General features: G+C 38.3%; 2 protein-coding genes across 6 annotated transcripts; one reads left to right on the top strand and one right to left on the bottom strand.

Moving 5' to 3' along the window:
- The first annotated feature begins 6 nt into the window (after nucleotides 1-6).
- Nucleotides 7-19855, top strand: PHF10 (PHD finger protein 10). Of its 4 annotated transcripts, none has more exons than XM_023198136.2 (12): nucleotides 7-22; nucleotides 2785-2891; nucleotides 5027-5157; nucleotides 6068-6145; nucleotides 7688-7821; nucleotides 7920-8069; nucleotides 8900-9009; nucleotides 11181-11334; nucleotides 13378-13533; nucleotides 18025-18133; nucleotides 18421-18609; nucleotides 19662-19855. In XM_023198136.2, exons 2-12 carry the CDS (start codon nucleotides 2839-2841, stop codon nucleotides 19745-19747), a joined length of 1350 nt encoding a protein of 449 aa, XP_023053904.2. In that variant the 5' UTR covers nucleotides 7-22; nucleotides 2785-2838; the 3' UTR covers nucleotides 19748-19855. The 4 variants fall into 4 exon arrangements, with proteins under 4 accessions (XP_023053904.2, XP_023053903.2, XP_023053902.2 ...); XM_023198135.2 differs by having other exon boundaries at nucleotides 6062-6145; XM_023198134.3 differs by lacking the exon at nucleotides 7-22 and adding an exon at nucleotides 235-1290.
- Nucleotides 17447-21652, bottom strand: C5H6orf120 (chromosome 5 C6orf120 homolog). 2 transcript variants are annotated; one of them, XM_023198138.2, is made up of 2 exons: nucleotides 21573-21644; nucleotides 17447-21361 (listed from the first exon to the last, which is right to left on the bottom strand). In XM_023198138.2, exon 2 carries the CDS (start codon nucleotides 21319-21321, stop codon nucleotides 20746-20748), a length of 576 nt encoding a protein of 191 aa, XP_023053906.1. In that variant the 5' UTR covers nucleotides 21322-21361; nucleotides 21573-21644; the 3' UTR covers nucleotides 17447-20745. The 2 variants fall into 2 exon arrangements, with proteins under 2 accessions (XP_023053906.1, XP_023053905.2); XM_023198137.2 differs by having other exon boundaries at nucleotides 17447-21652.
- Between the last annotated feature and the right edge of the window lie 420 nt (nucleotides 21653-22072).

Here is a 22072-nt window from a genome sequence, read left to right as displayed (position 1 = left end):
CCCCGGAACGCAGTCCCCGAAGGTGAGGAAGCGGCCGGTGCGACCCGACCCTGACCCCGTCCGGGGCCCGTGTGCCGGGGCCTCGGCCCAGTCCCGCTGGCTGCCGCCTAGCCTCTCGGGGGCGTGGGCCTCAGGCTGGGCTCCGCACCGGAAACCGGGGGTGGTCGGCCAGGCGGGGCCCCCAGGGGAGCCCGCGGCCTCTAGCGAGCAACAAGTGCGGGCGGGCGGGGGACGCGGCGCGGCTTCCCCGAAGTTGGCGGCGGGCCCCGCTTGATAAGCTTGTCCCCTAAACGCCTCTTCCGGGGCCAGCCGCGGAACGGAACGCGTCCGGGGCCGAAAGAGTTGGCCTCGGAGGGGCCTGCAGAAGCGCGCGTTCGCTCGGTCTTCATTCGGAGCATAGTTTGCTGAAGTGTTTGAAAGCTTACTGCAAAAAACCGAGTGGCGAACGATATGGAAAATCAACACACTCAGTTAGTGAACTTAGTGTAATAACTAAGTAAACACGCAAGCGTCCGGATGTTTTCAGCGGAAGTCTTTTTTTAAAACTTTTTACTGCTTGAGGAGGTGAAAAATTGGTGTTTGTGGAGAAAATGGAGATGGGCAGTAGAGTGTCACGCATCAAAACGTTTTGGTTCCAGAGTTAGGCTAGCAGTTTGTGACAGAAGGTTGGAAGGGAGGAATGATGTTTTAAAAGCCTCGAAACTTGAAATTGGATTGAAATTAGAAGGCGGCGGGAACTGAAATGCTTCAGAGCCAGCCAGCCTTCGTGCGGTGTGCGGTGTGCGGTTGTGCGGTGTGCGCGTTGGCGGGGGAAGCCATCCTGTGGCAGCCTAGCGGGGCTGCGCCTGCCTGGGAGCCTTTCCTGTTGCACACGTCTGTCGTGCCGTAAGAGAAAGACTCGTTTTGAAGGTTCCTCAAAGGCCCTCGCCAATGGAAGTAACTAGATTGTAAGACTCTGAATGCACATCCTTGCACTTGCAGCATTTGACGTCTGGCCGGGCACCTGGAGGGCACTGAGCTAGTGCCCGCTGAGTGCATTCTTGACCCCTGAGCCTTAAGAAGAATGTGATGCATAGAAATTCATCTGATCCGTAGGTGGAAACCACCTGTAACTCTGGAAGGCACATCTCTGATTTAGTACATTTGGGAGTCTTTGAAAACATGGGCCTCTGTATCAGTATTGCGATTACAAGGAAATTCTTACCTTATTCCGTCGTGTATTGGGAACAATATTGCTGTTACTGCCTCTCTCTAGAAAAAGGCTCTCTGCCCAGATGCTCACTTTATATGGTAATGCCTTTGCCTAGAATTTGTAGTAGTAATTTAAAACATTTTATGAAATTGTAGTCTCAGCTTTTCTGAGCACTTTGCATTTTTAACTATTTTTGTATATTTTTGAGTGTCTCAATTTTTTAGCTAAAGGGAAATATACTTAAGTTTAAGGACATAAAAATCCTTAAAATGCTCACAAATAAAATAGAAAAAATACTGGAATGTTTAAAATGAGTTATGTTAAGAGTATTGAATATGAAATGTTGCAGTTGTGATACTTATGCAAATTTTCAGAGAGTAGATTTAGACTGCAGAGCTCTTTAATGAAATGCTAATTTTATAAGGACTGAAAAAGATTATGTATTTTACTATTTGGAAAGGAACCAGTAAATTCCTAGGAGCTAGGGACATTTGAGACTTTGTTATCATAATCATCATTTTAACTAATATTTGTCAGATAATTCGCTAGTTCTTGTTCTAAGTACTTTTAATATAGTAGCTCATTTATCATTGAATTAGCCATGTAACAAGGGCTCTATTATAGTCTCAAATTTTCATATAAGGAGATGCTCACAGAGAATAACTTACTCAGCTAGTAAGGGACAGTGCCCAGTGAGAACCTAGGCCGTCCAGCTCTGGCATGCCTGGTCACTATACCATATTGCCACTGTATATTCTTTTGTAGGATTTCTTTCATTTTAATATGTAGCAAGAAGACCATGATATTTAGCAAAATTGGATTAGCGTTAAAAGCTATATTACGTTAAAAAAAATTGTGATTTTTTTAGACCTTAAGCCTTGGCTGATAAGTAAATAAATCAATTTCCTAACGTCTGATACTTTTTCTGAGTGCAGTGTTTGAATTTATAACCTTGATGTTCTTGCCATATAATGTATTACATTAAAAATATATAAGCCTCTTCTTTAAAAAAAAAAAAAAAAAATTCCCCTCCCCCCTCAAGGTTGTTTTTTGAAGTGTGTGTTGCTATATTATAGATTGATGACCCTTACTAGGGTATATATTTGCTAACCTTTAGCAATGTAAGAAGAAGAGTGAATAGTTAGAATTGTTTTCAGTCTTGTATGTCCCCTTTTCATGGGGACATAAATGCCTAGTCAATTAAAATAGTCCTATGAACTGGGAGCTGTAAATGATCCATACCTTTTTTTCCCCCTGGGCTTGGGTAGGAGAGTTTGCTTTAATCCTAGAGTGATGCAGCAGTTTTATGTGTTTATGAAGAGCAGAAAGCATTTTAACCTCAGTTGGCAAGAAAGCAAAAGCAGATTTACATTGACGGGTTAATTGAAAGTGTTCTTATTTTGATTGGATTGAAGATCAGTTTTAAATTTTATTCCAGGTCTTGCTCATGCCAAACTCTTGGTCCCTCTTAATTATAATAAGAAGTTAATGCTTGAATGACTACTTGTCCTTAGACAGTCTTTCACTTATTGAGACTTATTGTTCTTTTATTCTTTCTCTAATTATTATTTTTGAATCTTTTAAATGTATAGGATGATAATGAAGATAATTCAAATGATGGGACCCAGCCATCCAAAAGGAGGCGAATGGGCTCAGGAGATAGTTCTAGGAGTTGTGAAACTTCAAGTCAAGATCTTGGGTACTGTCATTTTACCGGTTATTAATATTTTTTGTGATGTTTCTCTTTGCCTTAACATCCTCTCCTCTTTCCCCCAGCTCTGGCAAAGGCAATTATTAAAAATTGTAGAATATTTTCTTCCTGTTCTATAATGTGCCACCAAAGTTGGTCTTGCTACTGAGTGTAATTAAAAAACAATTTTATGATAGTAAAATACATACATACATAAAATTGGTCATTTGAACAATTTTTAAGTGTGAAATTCATTGGCATCAGTTAGATTCACAGTGTTGTACAGCCATTACCACCATAAATTTACAAAACTTTTCCACTACCCCAAACTTTATAACCATTAAGCAATAACTTCCCTTTCTCCCTCTACCTAGCCCCTTGCAACCATCATTCTACTTTCTATTTCCATGAATACAACTAGTTTGTACTTCATATAAGTGTACTTCATATATATGAAGTGTACTTCATATATATGAAGTGTACTTCATATAAGTGGAACCATAAAATATTTGTCCTTTTGTAGCTGGCTTATTTCTTACTTAGAATTTTGAGTATCTTCAAGGTTCATCATTGTAGCATATGTCAGACTTTTGTTCTGTTTTTAAGGCTGAATACTCCATTTTATGTATATACAGCATTTTGTTTATCCATTCAGATGTTGTTGGGCATTTCGATTTCCACCTTCTGGCCAAGGTAAATAATGCTACTGTGAGCATTGGTGTTCAGAGTTGGTGTTTTCAGTTTTTTTTGATGCTTATCTAGGAATAGAGTAGATGGATTATATGGTAATCCTCTGTTTAATTTTTTGAGAAGCTGCTAAACTGTTTTCCATAGGGGCTGCACCAATTTACACTCCTACCAGCAATTCACAGTTTCCAGTTTCTTCATATTTCTCACCAATTTGTTATTTTTCATTTTTTTTAAATAATAGTTATCCTAAAGGGTGTGGAGTGATATTTTATTGTGATTTTTTGATTTCCATTTTCATAATGTCTAGTGATACTGAACATCTTTTCATCTGCTTCTTGGCCGTTGTATAGCTTCTTTGGAGACGTGTCTATTCAAGTTCTTTGTCCATTTTGTATTTGTTTTTTTTGTTGTTGTTGTAGGAGTTTTTAAAATATATTTTATGTATTAATACTTTATCAAAAACATGATTTACACATATTTTCTCCTATGGGTTGTCTTTTGACTCCCTTGATAGTGTCCATGTACAAAATTTTTAACTGTAATGAAGCCCAAATTTTTCATCTATTTTTTCTTTTGTTGCTTGTGCTTTTGGTGTCATATGTAATGCCAAATCCAAGGTTGTGAAAGATTTCTATGTTTTCTTCTAAGAGTTTTTTAGTTAGCTCTTATATTTAGGTTGTTGATCCATTTTGAGTTGTGATATGAGATAAAGGTCCAATTTTATGCTTTTGCATGTGGATACCCAGTTTCCCAGCACCATTTTTGAGAACACCGTTCTTTTTGAAGGTTACTTTTTAAATAGATGGATGCATAACATAGTGTCACTTTCCTGTGTCTGATTTAGAGGTTGAATTGGCCCAGATCCTGAAATCTGTGCTCTGTTACTCAGCATGGAGATTGACTATGATACCCTGGCACCTTCAAACTAGGTCTATTATTTGCTTCTGGGTTTGTGGAGTATCTGAGAACGAACAGTTATGGTTTATGATATGATGCACTGAGATACAGGTTTTTAAGAGTTATGTTTTCTCAGCTATTTATGACTCACTGAACAGTAGACAAGAGACAGAAGTTGATTATTCCTTGGGTGGATGAAATACTGGCTATGCATTTTAAGTCCAAGAGAAAGAATTCAGAGCTGATATCATCATCACCTTGCTTTACCCTCATAGGTCCCTTAAACTAAAAATGCCTTCATTCTTAGCAATTGTGATTCTAGATTTTTCCCAGTGTATAAAAGATGTTATTTTCAATGTACCTTTTTGACTTGGTAGACCAGATAATTATTTCCATTCCTTGTACCTGTTTTGTAATTTTCTTTGATACACAGGAAGTCAAGTCATAGGAGGCAAATAATTTAAATACTTAAAATAGTTTTCAAGATATCCACAATAAAAGTGATTAAAAATTAATGAAAGCCACATTTAATGCATAATATATATTTCTGTACTTAGCTTTAGTTACTATCCAGCAGAAAATTTGATAGAGTACAAATGGCCACCGGATGAAACAGGAGAATACTATATGCTTCAAGAACAAGTCAGTGAATATTTGGGTGTGACCTCCTTTAAAAGGAAATATCCAGGTACTGGTTTATATAATAGATTAATTTATAATCGATAGTAATTCTTTATGATACACTGTCAACTTCTGAATTTTTCTGTAGATTATAATGTATTTTATATTCTTGTGCTTGCTGTTTTTCTTTCTTTCTTTTTTTTTTTTTTAAGACTAAGGGTCTTATTCTGTCACCCAGACTAGAGTGCAGTGGTGCGATTATAGCTTACTGCAGCCTTGTACTCCTGGGCTAGTTGTCCCCCTGCCTCAGCCTTCCAACTGTCTGGGACTACAGGTGTGCACCACCATGCATGGCAAATTTTTTTAATTTTTATTTTTTTAGAGATGTGAAGTCTTGCTATGTTGCCCTGTGTGGTCTCAAACTCGTGACTTCAAGCTGTCCTGCCTCAGCCTCCTGAATTGCTAGGATTACAGGTGTCAGCCACCACGCCTGGCTGTTTTTCATTTACTACTATCATTCAGCATCTCTCTTTGTTATTGATAGTTTCTATGGCTCATAAACTGATTTAAAAGCAAAACGGTAAAGGTGAATTTCCTGGGGAAAATTTTAGAACAAATCATTTTATAGTCAAGTTTGGGATTTTTTACCATTGTCCCTTGATCTAAGGAATAGAGTTAGCTATATGAGCCATATCTGAATTTGAGAAAGGCTATTCCTCATGAACTAGTTTAGTATAGATATTTATATGACCTTCTTACTTTGGATTATTCTGTTTTCTATTTTATTCTAACTTTTGTGTCTTGCTGAGTTTTATTTCTTGAATTTGTAGTATTTTTTTGTAGCCCCTTTAATAATAATTGGAATATGTAATATGAATATTTTAAAAAATCAAGCTTTTTAAGCTTTTAAAAGGTTTACGAATGCATAAGGTTTTGCTGTTTTTAATAGTCTTTTGATCTTTTTTTTGGAGATTTAGAGCGACGAGATTTGTCTCACAAGGAGAAACTCTACCTGAGAGAACTAAATGTCATTACTGAAACTCAGTGCACTCTAGGTAAGAATAGCTTTTAATGTGAATTTTTCAAGCTGAACATTTATGAGATGATATTGGATAAGTATGTTCTTTCCTAAAATATTTTACAAAATTAATAGAATAAATTGAACTATTTAAACGCTACATTATTTACTTCATTTTTTATTATTGTTAAAATGCACAGGAGAATGAAGCTTGAACACACATGTGGTTCCTGACTTATGATGGTTCAGCTTCATGATGGTGTGAAAGTAATGCATATTCAGTAGAAACCATACTTCAAGTGTCTATACAACTATTCTTCTTTTCACTTTCAGTGTAATGTGTAACAAATCACATGACATATTCAACACTTTATATTAAAATTTGTGTTAGATGATTTTGCCCAGCTGTAGGCTAATGTAAGTCTTCTGAGCAGGTTTAAGGTAGGCTAGGGTAAGCAAAGATGTTTGGTAGGTTAGGTGTATTAAATGCTTTTTCTTTTTAGGATAGTTTCAACTTAGGATGGGTTTATCATATGTAACTCCATTGCAAGTCAAGGATCAACCTCTATTCTATAACAGAGTATAATTGTCTAATTTTTTTAATACAGAGTCTTGCTCTGTTGCCCAGGTTGGAGTGCAGTGGCGTGATCTCAGCTCACTGCAACCTCCATCTGCCAGGTTCAAGGAGTTCTCCTCCCTCAGCCTACCTAGTAGCTGGGACTATAGGCACATGCTATCACACCCGGCTAACTTTTGTATTTTTATTAGAGACAGGGTTTCACCATATTGGCCAGGCTGGTCTTGAACTCCTGACCTTGAGATCCACCTGCCTTGGTCTCCCAAAGTGCTGGGATTACAGGCATGAGCCACCATGCCCAGCCCTTGTCTCATAATTTTTACAGAGTTTTCAGAGCGTTTGTATTTTGTGTGCAAAGCTTGTACAATTTTCTTTTTTAAGTCATAGGTTCTTTGCTGAGTGCATGGTATGTGTCTGTAGTCCCAGCTACTTGGGAGGCTGAGGGAGGAGGATCACTGGAACACAGAAGTTTGGGGTTGTAGTGTGCTGTGATCATGTCTGTGAATAGCCACTGCACTCCAGCTGGGCAAGATGACGAGACCACATCTCTAAAATGCAAAAAGGCAAATTTTGTTCAGTTGTTCTGTATAATTATGTCCGTGCTATATTTGTAATCTTTCTTTCACAAACATTTTAATGCAATGATTTTTTTTCCTTTATTCATCCAGTATTCTGTAGTACTTGTTAATAGTGCATTTCATTATTTAACAGTTGTTTCTAACTAAAGGGATATATGTTCAAAGCACATAGAATCTTAAAAATGAACTTGTTGGATTGAAAAATTGATATATTTGCCTTTTGCAAGATAATCTTTTAATTGCTTGAGTTTATATTATTAATATTAAGTTTAATTATTTTCCAATGTACTAAGATATTTTGCTTTGGCTATTGGAAAAGCAGTAAAATGTGGAGTGGTTTGAAGAAGTAAATTTTGAAGAGTGCTTTTGTTCACTTATCCTTAAAAGAGCTTCTTTATTTATTTATTTTTTTGGTCTAAAATAGGTTTAACAGCATTGCGCAGTGATGAAGTGATTGATTTAATGATAAAAGAGTATCCAGCCAAACATGCTGAGTATTCTGTTATTCTACAAGAAAAAGAACGTCAACGAATTACAGACCATTATAAAGAGTATTCTGTAAGTAATTGAGGTGACTGGCATTTTTTATTTGGGTTGGGGAGAATGACATTTTATAAAGTTGTATGTGACTTCCAACTGTATATTTTTTTTTCCAGCAAATGCAACAACAGAATACTCAGAAAGTTGAAGCCAGTAAAGTGCCTGAGTATATTAAGAAAGCTGCCAAAAAGGCAGCTGAATTTAATAGCAACTTAAACCGGGAACGCATGGAAGAAAGAAGAGCTTATTTTGACTTGCAGACACATGTAGGATAACTTAAATTTAGTACCCCTGAACTTAGTTTATTCCTTGTTATTGCAGAGTGCCGATTACTCCCTTTATCTTTACTTTTTGTACCTCCTTTTTTTTTTTTTCTTTTTGGTGGAGTGTCACTCTGTAGCCCAGGCTGGAGTTCAGTGGTGTGATCTTGACTTGCTGCAACCTCCGCCTCCCAGGTTCAGGCAATGTTCCTGCCTCAGCCTCCCTAATAGCTGGGATTACAGGCGCCTGCCACCACACCCAGCTAATTTTTTGTAGTTTTAGTAGAGATGGGGTTTTACCATGTTGGCCATGTGTTTTTTTCCTCCTCGGAAGTTGAGATGCTATTTTTAATGCTGTGCTTAGTAATACTCAATTTACATTTTTTTTGTGACATGTCTTTTGCTTTATGGTTGATAATTCTACTAAATGAGACTAATAATTGCTACATATCATACTTGCTATGTGTCCCAAGAGTTTTTATAAGAGATTTGCATGTTAATTCTCACAGTAACCATGTGAGGTTGGAACTAGGATTACTTCCATTTCATAAAAAAATTGAGCTACAGAGAGGTCGTATAAGCTACCCAGATCACTCTGCTGTTAAGTAGCGAGCAAGAGGTCCATTGCCATTCCTCAGGAGAATAGGCCTCTAAAACGATAATATATAGAATTGAAAGCACCAACTGTCCTCTTAGGTTATAGCTCCCAATATCTCTTAAAATTGTAGCTTTTCTAGGGAGAAGTGGGCGTGCAGTGGAGAGCATGTGGGGACTCTTCCTAAAACCTTGATTCTGAGCATGGAATCAGTTTTGTGTTTCTCTTTATGTTAACATAGGTTATCCAGGTGCCTCAAGGGAAGTACAAAGTTTTGCCAACAGAGCGAACAAAGGTCAGTTCTTACCCAGTGGCTCTCATCCCCGGACAGTTCCAGGAATATTATAAAAGGTATTTAGTAGTTTTAGTTACACTTGGTATTGGCTATTGGTAAGGGGTTTCAGAGCCTTTTGTACTTGCCTCCTAACAATTTTGGGGTCTATAGATATCACCGTAAGATACTATATAGGATTTGTGTTGCTATTCTTCTCTGGTTCTGTGGTAAACAACACCCTGTAGTCAGAATTTGAATATATGCTGATGAAGTCTGGATGCCTCTGTCTCTGCCCATTCTGTTTGGGTTTGTCAGAGACAGATGCTGAGGGTTCTGTAGCACGTCACTGCTCAGGGTATGTTCTGTGGTCCAGAGCACTATTATTGCTCAGAAGCTTGTTGGAAATGCAGAATCTCAGGCCCAATTCTAGACCTGTGACTCAAAGTCTGCATTTTAACAGATGTCTGTATAATTCATGTGCAGGTTAGAGTTTGAGAAACACTGACTTTTACTGCAGAGAAGATGAGAGAAGGAGCAGAGGGGCAGGCACGGGCACCTAGGTGCCCCAGCCACATTGCTGACCTGGCCTGGCTGCTGCTCCAATTTGGCCCCTAAATGCTACTTATCTCCCATTCCCAAACTGAATGTAACTGAAAAAAAACAGGGCTAACAGATTTTTTTTTTGTTTTTTTGTTTTTGTTTTTTGAAACAGAGTCTCGCTCTGTTGCCAGGCTGGAGTGTAGTTGTGCGATCTCAGCTCACTGCAACCTCTGCCTCTTGTGTTCAAGCGATTCTCCTGCCTCAGCACCCCGAATAGCTTGGACTACAGGCACATGCCACCACGCCCAGCTAATTATTTGTATTTTTGGTAGAGGTGGGGTTTCACCATGTTGGCCAGGATGGTCTCGATCTCTTGACTTTGTGATCTGCCTACTTCAGCCTCCCAAAGTACTGGGATTAAAGGCCTGAGCCACTGCGCCCAGCCCATTTTGTTTTAAAGTCTCAGCTTTTACTTCAACCTTAAGCCTTACTCTGGAACCATATGTTTTTCTTAATAGACTATTTTTTTAGAGAATAGAATTTAAAGTATAGTATCTTAACTCACACTATTTGAAAGTCAAATCTTGGGCAGAAATTTTTTAAATTAAAAAGGTTTTTTAATTCAAATTTAAATCATGGGCAGCAGTTTTTTAAAACTTTTTCTTCAATTTTTTTTTTTTTTTTGAGATGGGAGTCTCACGCTGTTGCCCAGGGTGGAGTTCAGTGGCATGATCTCAGCTCACTGCAACCTCCGCCTCCCGGGTTCAAGTGATTCTCCTGCTTCAACCGCCCGAGTAGCTGGGATTACAGGTGCTCACCACCTCGCCCGGCTAATTTTTTGTATTTTTAGTAGAGACAGGTTTTCACTATGTTGGCCAGCTGGTCTCGAACTCCTGTCCTTTGGTGATCTGCCCACCTTGACCTCCCGCAGTGCTAGGATTACAGGCGTGAGCCACTGCACCCGGCCTTTAATTTTTAAAAATTTTATTTTGGTGTTAGCAAATTATTAAAAGTCATATGCAAGTATACCACACCCTTTGCTTTTTGGTGTGTTGTCTTAGTTGGAGAAGTCCTGATCCAGGGTCGCTTCCTGAATGAGGACTACTGAGGGTGAGAATGGAGGGGGTGCAAAGCATTGCTGTCTGATCTAGGGGGAGAGATTGCCAATCTAGTTTCAGAAAAAATAGATGATTAAATTTGTTAGAATAAATGCTTCCCAAATTTGTTTACAATAATTTGTTACTAAAAATTTTGCTTTCTATATTAATATTATCTTAAGTAATATCATGTACCATGCACTGGTGTATGAGGTAGATGCCATTATTAGGCCTGTTTTACAAGTGGAGTGATAGCACAGAGAAGTAGCAAAGACCTGGGACAGTGGTGGAGGTGGATGTGAGCTGGCAGTCAGACTTGGGGCTACAGACATTTTATTTACTGTTTTGTTTTTTTGGGTTGAGGGCAAAGAGGAGAGGCACATTATCTCTTAGTAAGAATCAAATGCATATTTTACATAAGTCTAGTGAAAAGATTTTCAGGCTTTTTATTAATTAGCCCTACTTGATGACAAAAATGAAAAATTAATACTCTATTTTTCGAAAGTCTTTGGGGTTACTCAAGAAGTTTAAGGCTCTCTTCATAGGTCAACGATGAGTCTATTTATATTTAATAATAAAGGGAAACCAAAAATAAACTCTCTGAACTTCAGGTACTCACCAGATGAGCTGCGGTATCTGCCATTAAACACAGCCCTATATGAGCCCCCGCTGGATCCTGAGCTCCCTGCTCTAGACAGTGACGGTGATTCAGATGATGGCGAAGATGGTCGAGGTGACGAGAAACGGAAAAACAAAGGCACTTCGGTGAGAACATTTCTCTCTAGTAGAAAGCATTTCCTTTCTCTTTGAATTTTTGCTAATTGCTTTCCTGGAATGTTACATTGAACTTCTGTCATCACCTGTCTTTGAAAAAGGATGGTTGCATGTAATTTCCAGAAAGTATTCATCAAGAAAAGTTATTTATAGTATGTTTTGATAAAAAACAAGCGGTGTGTGGCCTTTGGTAAGATTTATACTTAAAATCGCCCCTTTGTAGTTACCATGAGCAATTTAGGCAAGGATATTGGAAAATTAGCTTACAGTCGTTTATGCAACTTGTTGTCTCTTCAGCTTAAAATATTGAACAAAACAGAATTTGATCTCTTGACATAGAAATGTAGTTTTCTTAGTTTAGGGGAGTGCATTAACTTAGGTTTCTTTTGCTTAATCTTAGGTTTCCTATAGGAAAATATTGTGTTTAGTAATATGTTGTACAATTTGTTGGGTTTTCCCGTATGACTCTTTTTTTTGTAGCAAAATGCGCTTGCAAGACAATGGGCAGCTGGTGTATTCTGTGGACCTGAAGGAGAACAGAATCCCCTTGATGGTTTAGGGCTTTGATCCCAGTGATGACATAGGGCTTTGAATTTCTTTAGCATTGTGTTTTAAGTAACTGGCTATTTCAGACTTTTCATTGAAGGCAATCTAAATGTGAGATTGTGCTACCATTGAATGGACATTATTTCCTTGTCACCAGCAGCTTCTAAAACATCTTTAATAATACATATTATGCAAAATAAGATGCTGTTCAAGTATTAAAGGGGTGATACAACTTTTCTCCTGTTATGTTGCTGAAAGGGGAGCTATGGCATGCAAAGGGTGATGAAGCTGACTTCCTTTCATACTGCTAGGAAAAGTGTAAACTAATCCAACATTATGGGAAAGCGTTTTGGCAGTCTTACCAATTAAGTTCCACAGAATTTGACCTAGCAAATCCACTAGTACAATTTATCCTAAGGATTTAATCAGATGCTGAAAAAAATTTAATTAGAAAAAAAGGCCTGTTTGAGTGTTTACAGTATTTTTTATGCTGGAAGTTACAAATAAATTTTAATGCCCACAGTGGGTAATATTATATTACATTTATAGGATAGAAATGCAGTTCAAATAATATTTAATGATTGTGGGAACATGCACATAATGCTTTTAAAAAATACCAAAACACACACATGCATACACACGCAGTGTAATCCAGTTTTGTGTTTTAAAAAATGAGGGCACGATGAGGTTAGGGGGTATGTGTGAGTCTCGGTATCTTTATGTATATAAGTGGACATCCAGAAAAAAGATGAAGTGGATATATTCATGTTTCTGGTCAGTGTGTGTTTATCAGGGAGGCTCTAGATAATCTAATTTTTTCATTTATAATTTTCATAATTTATATGAAAGTTGTTCTAATTAGAAAATTTTAAATTATAAAATGAAGAATTAAATCATTAGATATTGAGCTCTTAAACCTTGAATAATATACAATCTTTCACATCCTATTGTAGATAGTTGAGGGATTGGCTCTGCATGGTTTAACATTATGAAAACACAAATGTGTACTCGAAGGAATTTTTTTTTTTTTTAACTGCAGCACTTCATTTTTCCTTAAAGACCTTCTTAACGACTTTTAGTACTCAGTGAAAATACCCACACTTATTTCTAACAAGGTATTTTTGTGTGAAACAAATATGTTCCCTTGTGACATGGAAAATGATGTTGAAGCTGTGTGTCGTATAATAGTAGCTGAAGAGGATAATTGCGTTTTTTTGACTTATGTCAGAAAACAAAGTTGATGAAGGCACTGATATGAATGGAATCAGTTTTATACAATATCATACTTAGAAGAAAGATGAATGATTTTTAACATAAGTTACTTTCGTCTCCACTGGAATAAGCTTTCTTACATTTAGAATGATCTTTTTATTTTTAAATTGATAAGGCTTTAAAACTGTTTTTGAATATTTTCCATAGTTTTCAAAATCCAGACTCAAATTTGTTTTAATTCCAAAGAATCTTTGTTTTTTGCCTTTTAAACTCCAGGACAGCTCCTCTGGCAATGTATCTGAAGGAGAAAGCCCTCCTGACAGCCAGGAGGATTCTTTCCAGGGAAGACAGAAATCAAAAGACAAAGCTGCCACTCCAAGAAAAGATGGTCCCAAACGTTCTGTACTGTCCAAGTCAGTTCCTGGGTACAAGGTAGAAGAAAAAAGCCCCTGACTCAGCTTCTTTACTGACCAGCCTCTCTCCCTGAAATATTTTAACTTGACTTTCACGATTGTGGAGCTTCTGCCTGCTGTACTTCACTAGCTGTTCTTCTATGGTGTGCCCTCTGTCTGCTGCTTTCTTTTTTGCTTTATTTCCTTGGTGGCCTTTCTGTCACTTTTGGCTATGGTTTAGCTTCTGTTTTCTGTATATGTACAATTTATAAGTCTTTTATTCTTTGAAATAATAACCAGGCAAGTATGGGTTTTTAAAACATTATTTCATAGGCAGAAGTTTATATTTTCTTTCCTTGGAGTAAAGATCATAATTATTTGGCATTTTAAATGCCCCAGCATTTAGTGTAGCTAAAGCTGCTGAGCTGAAGTATGAGTGAGTATACTGTTAGACTAAGTTGCATTTTTTAGTGCCTTTCATTAAGAAAGATCTGGGTTTAATCTAAGGATTATTTGATCCATATGCTAAATTTAGCTAACTCTGGGATAGAAAATAATAAAACCTGTTATTTACATTGTGTGATTTTTAGCATAACCTTGGTAAAGAGCCTATATGATTCTATGACAAGAATTAAAACATACTTGTTAACTTGTTGATCTGATTATCCTCAGAGTAAAGTAGTAGGTTGTCAGCAACTATTATTATATTTTGAACTTTTCCTCCCTCTGTCTGCCCCTCCCTTTTCTTTTGGAGAAAAAGTGAGGTGAGAGGTGTGTAGCCTTATTTGCATATAGGGATTTAAGAATATCATAAAAGGAAGAATTAGCTGTACAGTTTCATATTTGGGATGGTGGTAGTAAAACATACTACCTTTTGATTCTTTGGTCTGAAATGTATTAGAACATGCTTTTATTGCACTTATGAAGGTGTATTGAAGGAAAATTTTAGAGTAAGCTGATGAGGAAGTTTTGCCAAGTGAAATTGTTAAACACCTTGTATGTCAGAACTGTGATTGTGATAAATAATTCACAAGAACAGGCTGAAGTTAGTCACCTTTCCGTCAAACTAACTAGAACACGTTCTAACATGTTCATTTACCTTTCTTCAAGTAAAAAAAGTGACCTATTAGTGTATTTCATGTTTTATTAGAAAATGCTTTTATGTAAATAACTTAACTTTTTTTTTTGTAGCCTATAGCAAGCAAATTTTAAGCTTAATTCAGCAAGGGTTGGCTTCCAAGGGTGGCTGCAGCTATGTGATTTTTGTACTTGTTTTTACATATAAAGCTTACCTAATTTCTTTAAATATATAAATTAATGCTTAATAACTGACAGCAAGTGAGCTCCAAAGATGAAATTTCAGAAACAGTGTACATGAATGAGTGTGTTCTACTGGTCTGCTAAGAGCTTTAAATGGAAGTGGCCGCTCAAAGCACAGTGTCCTGTTAACTCTTGAGTGCTAAGTAGATCTTTCCAACAGTAAGCTTGATTGATCATGGGTTAAAAAGAGAGAATATTGAAATAGATGTTTTAATACAGGCTGGAAATGAACTATTTAACACTATCATTGATTTAGTATACAAGAAATCATATAGATTAACTGAACCTAATAGTACTCAAGTAGGATATGCAAAATTTATATTTTACATAATCTGTGAACATTCTTAGTTCCTAAAAATGTTTCAGGTATTTCAAAGATGGGAACAACCAGTATCTAGTCATACATTAATGTGAACATGTTTATTAAAAGTTAACCTCTTTATAAAAAGTATTATTAAACCAAGATGTGCCTAAATATTAGGGTACTTCAAGCTAAAGGCCATGTTTTATATATATTTTATATATATATATATATATATATATAAAATATGAGATTCAAGAAAGTAATGTATCTGTCGGTTTGCTTAATAAGATTCACTAGTGCTTGCCCTTAATTCGTAGGACAGTATTGTTTAGGTTACATTAACCTGAAATTTAAAGCATAATTATTAGGATTCCAGCCTATAAATATATAATTAAAATCTATACTATATTATTGCTACCATGAAAGTCTTATCTTTGGCTGTTTTTCAAGTAGAAAAGTAAGTGTACTGTGAGCCTTTTATTTGAGATGCTGAGTGCTATTAGGATGAGTATTTCAATTTTCTTGTCAGTAGTGAAACTGATGATGTTGCAGTTATTTGAAGTAGAACTGATTGTCTCAACCAGACACACATGGGAGTGTGTTCCATTGGCCTTGGGGAGAGTGCTGCACATTAACCCCTCCCTCAACTGTGCAATCCACTGAGACTGGCTTCTCTAAGCCACGGTTGTTATCTGCTGTGTAAAGTCCTGGATGCCAGCACTGTGGCTTCTTAGAGAGGGCAGATGCTTTGTGAATTGAGCTGCAGCATTCATCATAGAAAATGCTACAAAGCTGTCTCTCTTCCCCTTCTCTCATGTTGCCCTGTTTTCATCAAGATGAAGACTGTTGGGTAAGAAAAACTAAGTGATTTAACAAAGCATTATGATTTAAACTTAGAAATAAACCTACAATTTTTTGGTGTCCCTTTATCATAGGTGTTTAATGTATATTTTAATGATTGTAGAACTTGAATTGCTCTAGAATGTGAATGACTACCCTTGTGTTTTATTCCTTTTGGCTTTTGTTTTGTAAAGACTCTCCTATGAGGAGTTCTGTTTTTAGAATTTAATATTGTTTGGTTACTTCCCTGACTTTAAGTGAAAGATATTAGAGTACTTACTATGCCAGTATCTAACTTAAACTATGAGTATTAAATAAGTATATCTTTTACATTTAGTACAGGTACCATAACCAAAAGAGATTTCTTAGTTTTGATGGATTAAGAGATAGCATTCTGCTGTATATTATGGCAGGTACAGATATGATCATAAAACTGAACCAGAATTTGGATTATAGAAGTGCACTTCCTAGCTGTTTTTTATTTAGGTATAGGAACACACAATGAGAACCTTATGTTTAGAATGTAGCAGTAACAACAGAGGGTAACTACACTGCAAGACTTAAATGGTTTGAGCATGTGACACTATCCTATTGTTGGGGGGAGCAGGGTATAAAAATATACATACAGGAAATTAGTTTAATAGTAAAGTTTTATATGTATGTTTAACTTCCATGATATTTATTATTTTGTAGAGACATTTGTGATTGTTTAGAGTTCTTGTTTTTATTATATTTATGTATAAGGTTGACTTTTTTTAAATAAATAAGCCAAAAATTCTTTTTGAATGCCTCTGTCATCTTTTGCAAAGATAGTTTAAAAAGTACAAAACTTAAAATAATGAAGAACAAATTGTTTAGGTCTAACAGGTTATGAAGGTGGCAGTGAGACATTTCAAAGCTGGAATATGTACAAAGTTTGAGTTTTGTTTAGGTTCCTTTTTGGTTCAGTAAATTAGGAAAGGGATGCATTTGGCAGGGTGGGAATGAAGCAGAAATGAAACAATTCTAATTAAAATAATTATTTTCCCAGTTCATCTATGTGTGTGTGCGCGCGTGTGTGTGCGTGTGTGTGTATGTATGTCCCCTTACCCCATTTTGTTCTTGGCCCATGCTTGCTTTTACTTTTTTACCACTGTTATTTACTTATTCCTATAGCATGAGTGAACGTTATTTCCTAACAGTCAAGGCCGTGACGTTCGGATGCCCTCCCTCCCCTGGGAATTTTAAGTGCAGTGAACCCTTTTTCCTTTGTCATTTCCATGGGTTACCAAATACGTCTAAAATTGACACACCTTCACTGGACCATGCATGTTTTTAATCTGAAAGATGAGTAGTACTCAGAGGGTCTGTGTATTTTTTAAGTGACTACAATTTTTTTTTGCTTGTCTGAAAACTTACTTTTCCCTTTTATAATTTTACATTATTTTATAGTAAATCCTTCTAAGTATAGCTTATTTTATTAGACAGGCAAAGAGAATGATCACACAACTAAGTTTTCAACAAACATTTATGTACATGCCAATGTATGCATGAGACATCTTTCAATTAAAAATGTTTAAACTGATTTTTCAAAAAGTACCACTATACCAATGAGGATAAACTGATTTTTTAACTTATATTTTATAGATCTAGTTTTACAGTTTTGGAAAAGAGCAGTTTTTAAAATTAATACATAAGCTGTTTAAAATGGTCTTCTCTTTAGAGTAAGTCTCACATTTAATGGTAATTTGCTACTTGGATTTTCTTGTCCAATTAATAGTGACATTTGACATTGTATTTAGTCTTTCCTTCCATTCATTAAACAGATCTTACTGTGCATGTAGGGAGTATAGAATTCTACATTTAATCTTACGAGATCATGCTGTTTACAAAATTTTATGATGAAATTAATGCTTTCTTCAGTAAGCAATCTTACATTGCAGGCAGACTCCTGTCAAGTTTTGTCTTTCAGAATGGTCATTAGCAAGTTATCAAAAGTAATAATAGGGCAATAAAGTAACAGAATTCCTTTTAAACCCATAGTAAGCTCTTCTGGCATGAATTTATAGCCCTCTTCTACCCTTCCAGCCAAAGGTCATTCCAAATGCTATATGTGGAATTTGTCTGAAGGGTAAGGAGTCCAACAAGAAAGGAAAGCCTGAATCACTTATACACTGCTCCCAATGTGAGAATAGTGGTAAGTATTGAAATGTCTTTTTAAAATTTTAACCACCGTATTTATTGGTTCAAAAACTAGAATTTATAGTTTCAGGTAGATTTCAACCAGTCATCAAATAAATACACAGGGTAGCTTGTGAGGCAGACACAGTCCATGTGTTTTCTTCTACATTGTATTTTCATTTCTCTTTGGTGATTTGACATTATAACTATTCTCTGCAATTCCTAAAGCAAACTAGCATTTTATGTGCCATATTAAGTTAAAAATTCTTATGTGAGATACTACTAATACTGGTTTTGATTTAGGCCATCCTTCTTGCCTGGATATGACAGTGGAGCTTGTTTCTATGATTAAGACCTACCCATGGCAGTGTATGGAATGTAAAACATGCATTATATGTGGACAACCCCACCATGAAGACGAAATGATGTTCTGTGATGTGTGTGACAGAGGTTATCATACTTTTTGTGTGGGACTTGGTGCTATTCCATCAGGTAAAGATTAAAAAAAAACAAACTATCTTTGGGTGATAAGACTCTCCCAGCACTGCACTCCAAAAGGCTGCATAAACGTTACCATGACATGCAGAGCTTGTGGACTCCTATGTGCAAATATGACCAAAGCTGTGATTATATGGGTCATGTCCATCAGCTTTTCATCCCCAGACAATTCCAACTAAAGGATAAATGAGAGGCCAGAATGCCCAGGCTAAGTTTTGGAAGTACAGTTCTATATGAGCTGGTGTTTTTCTACTGAAATACTTAAGTAACAGCATCATCATGTTTCAAAGCCTTTATTTTTATGTTATCTATTTAGAAACTTAACAAAATGACGTCTTTATACATTTCTATAGAAATCGATTACAGATTTCTGTAAATTGAGGCAGCATGACAATTCCAGGTAACTTTGGAACAGAGTTGAATAAATCACAGTAATTGGACTAAAACATTACACAGATAATTGTGTAATTTTAGAACTTACTTGCATAGTTAACACTGTATAATACTCTTATAAAATTTATGCCTACAACGAAGTTTCCTGGGAATCATTAAGCAAGCAACATAATTGTTTTTCTGTAGTAATCAAGTATGTGGTACAATTTATCATTGTGCTGTTAGAAACTTAAAAGTTTTAAAGTGCTGTCAGCAGAGTACACCAGGACTTGAAAGACACACAGCTGCCAGCAGGAGAGAAAAAGGCTTAAAAAAGCCAAATTCCAGAATGGGTTTTGAACTTTTGAAGTATGTATTGAACTTCAGAAGTATGATAGTGTTTGAATTTCAGGAAAGATTGTACTTTTTTAAAGGTCTGTATCATTTTATGGCATTGCATCTCTCCCATCCCCCTTGACTTGCAATGAATTTTGCATGGCATTGATTATTTTAAGTTTACATTTTTCTCCTTAAGGAACTCATAGTGCCCTTCTCACCACAAAATCCACAGAGGAATATCATTAGTGATGGCTAAGGAAGAAGAGTTTAGATGGGCTTAAAATTCAGTCCTGTAAAGATAATTTTTCATTCTATATTAACAATTTTTTTCCTAGGTCGCTGGATTTGTGACTGTTGTCAGCGGGCCCCCCCAACACCCAGGAAAGTGGGCAGAAGGGGGAAAAACAGCAAAGAGGGATAAAGTAGTTTTTGACTCTAATACTGTATATGCATTTAAGTGGAATATTTGGTGCCAATTTATTTACATTTTCATTTTTATGCCAATAAAAGATTTTTTTTCTGCAAATTATGAGCTTAAAATCTGCAGTTGATTTATTTCTGTTAAAAGCTACTCTTACCCTCCAAACTAATTCCAGGTAGAGAAATCATCTTCTAAAGTATTTTATAGTAACCCTGGCTCACTCCAAAAATTCAGTGGAAATGTTTAGCAACTTAAGCTACTTAACTATTTCTCCACAGCCCCAAAAGTTAATATTCATGAAACTTCCTAATCTACATTGTTTCTGGCCTACCATAGGTAGCATTAACAAAGTTATTTAATAACTAAAGAATTTTCATAGGTATGACAAATGGCCTAATAAGATTTGGTGCAGCTGGATTTAGAGTTGTCATTATTGGACTGGTACAGGAACAAAGCTTGTAAATACCTGCCTGCCAGGAAATCCGTTTTGTATAGAAAAGTACCATCCCTACTTGGGGTACAGGCACGAGGCTTTAGTCCAGGCGCAGGGAACTGTACATAAATCATTTCCAACTTGATTTTAGTAACTCTTGAAAACTTACACCTTGAACTTCGCTTAGAATCTCCAGAGTAAAATTACAAAGTATCAACCTTTGATCTGTGTCACAGCATGAAAGGTTACTCTTTTTTTTATATATAAACCTAAGATACTGCAATCATTTTTAGTCAACCTTCCTAATGAAAATGGAGTCTAAACACTTTATTGTGCACAGTCCTTCTACAGGAATTTTGATATTTAAAAGAAAATACTGTGCTTGCTGCTTTTCCTATTTTTTGGGGTAACTGAGGTAACAAAACTGCGTATGGCTTTATTTTTCCATCCCTTGACTAGAAAAAGGTAACTAGAACTTCAACCAAGTACAAGTACCAAGGTTCACAGCAAACTGCAATCAGCTTCACAGACGGAGGGTTTTATACCCCAGAGCGTGGTCAATGACTCAAAAGAGAATTTCAAGTACCAGTTTCAAAATGCTAATTAATATCGTCCAGAGAACAGATTCCTCCTCTTGCGAGGCGTCTTCCGGGGCACGAGCGTGCTTCTGGCCGACATCTGCACCGTCGGCGGGGTAGGCGGCCTCGCCGAACGGGTGCTGCTCGACCGTGCCGTCGTAGTACACCTTCATCTCGAACTCGCTCTCCAGGTGGGACGGGTGTCCGTAGACGCCGATGCCGACTGGGCGCCGGAAGTGCGCGGGGATGGACACAGCGTCCGGGCCGCAGGTGGCCGACTGCAGCTCGTAGTCATCGAAGCTGGGGTGCAGGCTGCTGGCCGAGACGTACAGGTCCGCATCGCCCTTGAGGCTGCGCATCCTGAGGACTATCTTGCCCTCGTGGTTCAGCCGCAAGTAGCTGTAGTTCCCAGCGCCTATCTGGCCCTGGACGACGTGCAGGAGCACCCACTCCTCGGGGACCTCCTCCTCGTCCGCGCAGCTCACCGGGGACAGGATCTGCGAGGTCAGGAGCAGCAGCAGGGCCGTCGTCCAGGGCGCGGCCCTCCCGCGGGGAGCGGCCATGGCTGGCGGCTCAGCTCCGGGGTCTGCAAGTGGGTCAGTGCTGCTGGGGACACGGGAGGCGCTCAGTACCGGAGCCCGTCCCCGTCGTCCGCCCGCGGGGCCACGGCGCGTCCAGGCGCCCGGTCTGTCGCTGGGACTGTCCCTTCCCACCCGCGTGAGGCCCCGGGGAAGAGGGGGTGGGCTAACACCTCCCCCTAGCGCGGCGCCCACCAGGGGCAAGGGCTGGGCCGCTATGGCACTTTCGGACTCACCACCACTCCCCACAAGGGGCCGAATCTTACGCATCCGGACCCGAGGCCGGAGCCTCGCCAGGGAGGCGGAAGTGACGCTATGCCCGGAAGTGAGCAGGCCGGAAGCGAGGCCTCGCCTGCTGCCGCGAGATAGTGAAAGGGGCGTGGGCGCTGGGGCTGCAGGCTAGTAACCATAGTCGCGCGCTTGAGTCGGCGGCCTAGTAACCATAGCGGCGCGCGTGGGGCGGAGCGTGGCGCTAGTTCCCTGCGTGCCCTCCTGGGAGCTCGCTGCAGTGAGTCCTCTCCAGCGGGTTGTTCTCGGCTCGGAGTCGGCGCGGAACTGGAGCTGCTGCTCTGGGGCGTGTGCCTAGGGCGCCGGGCTGGAGCGCGGGGGCTGCGTGGGTGTTCTGCGCGTGCTCGCGGCTCCGCTGAGGTCACTATGAATGGGGGCGATGTGAGGGTTCCGCCGTGACCGCTCCCAACGGCGGAGACGCGCGCTCTGGACCAGAGCCGTTGCCCGC

The sequence above is a fragment of the Piliocolobus tephrosceles genome, chromosome 5 (genome assembly GCF_002776525.5).
Source record: "Piliocolobus tephrosceles isolate RC106 chromosome 5, ASM277652v3, whole genome shotgun sequence".
In the NCBI taxonomy this organism is placed as follows: domain Eukaryota; kingdom Metazoa; phylum Chordata; class Mammalia; order Primates; family Cercopithecidae; genus Piliocolobus; species Piliocolobus tephrosceles.
Note: the sequence above shows the minus strand (reverse complement) of the source record. Positions and strands in the feature narration are given on the sequence as shown.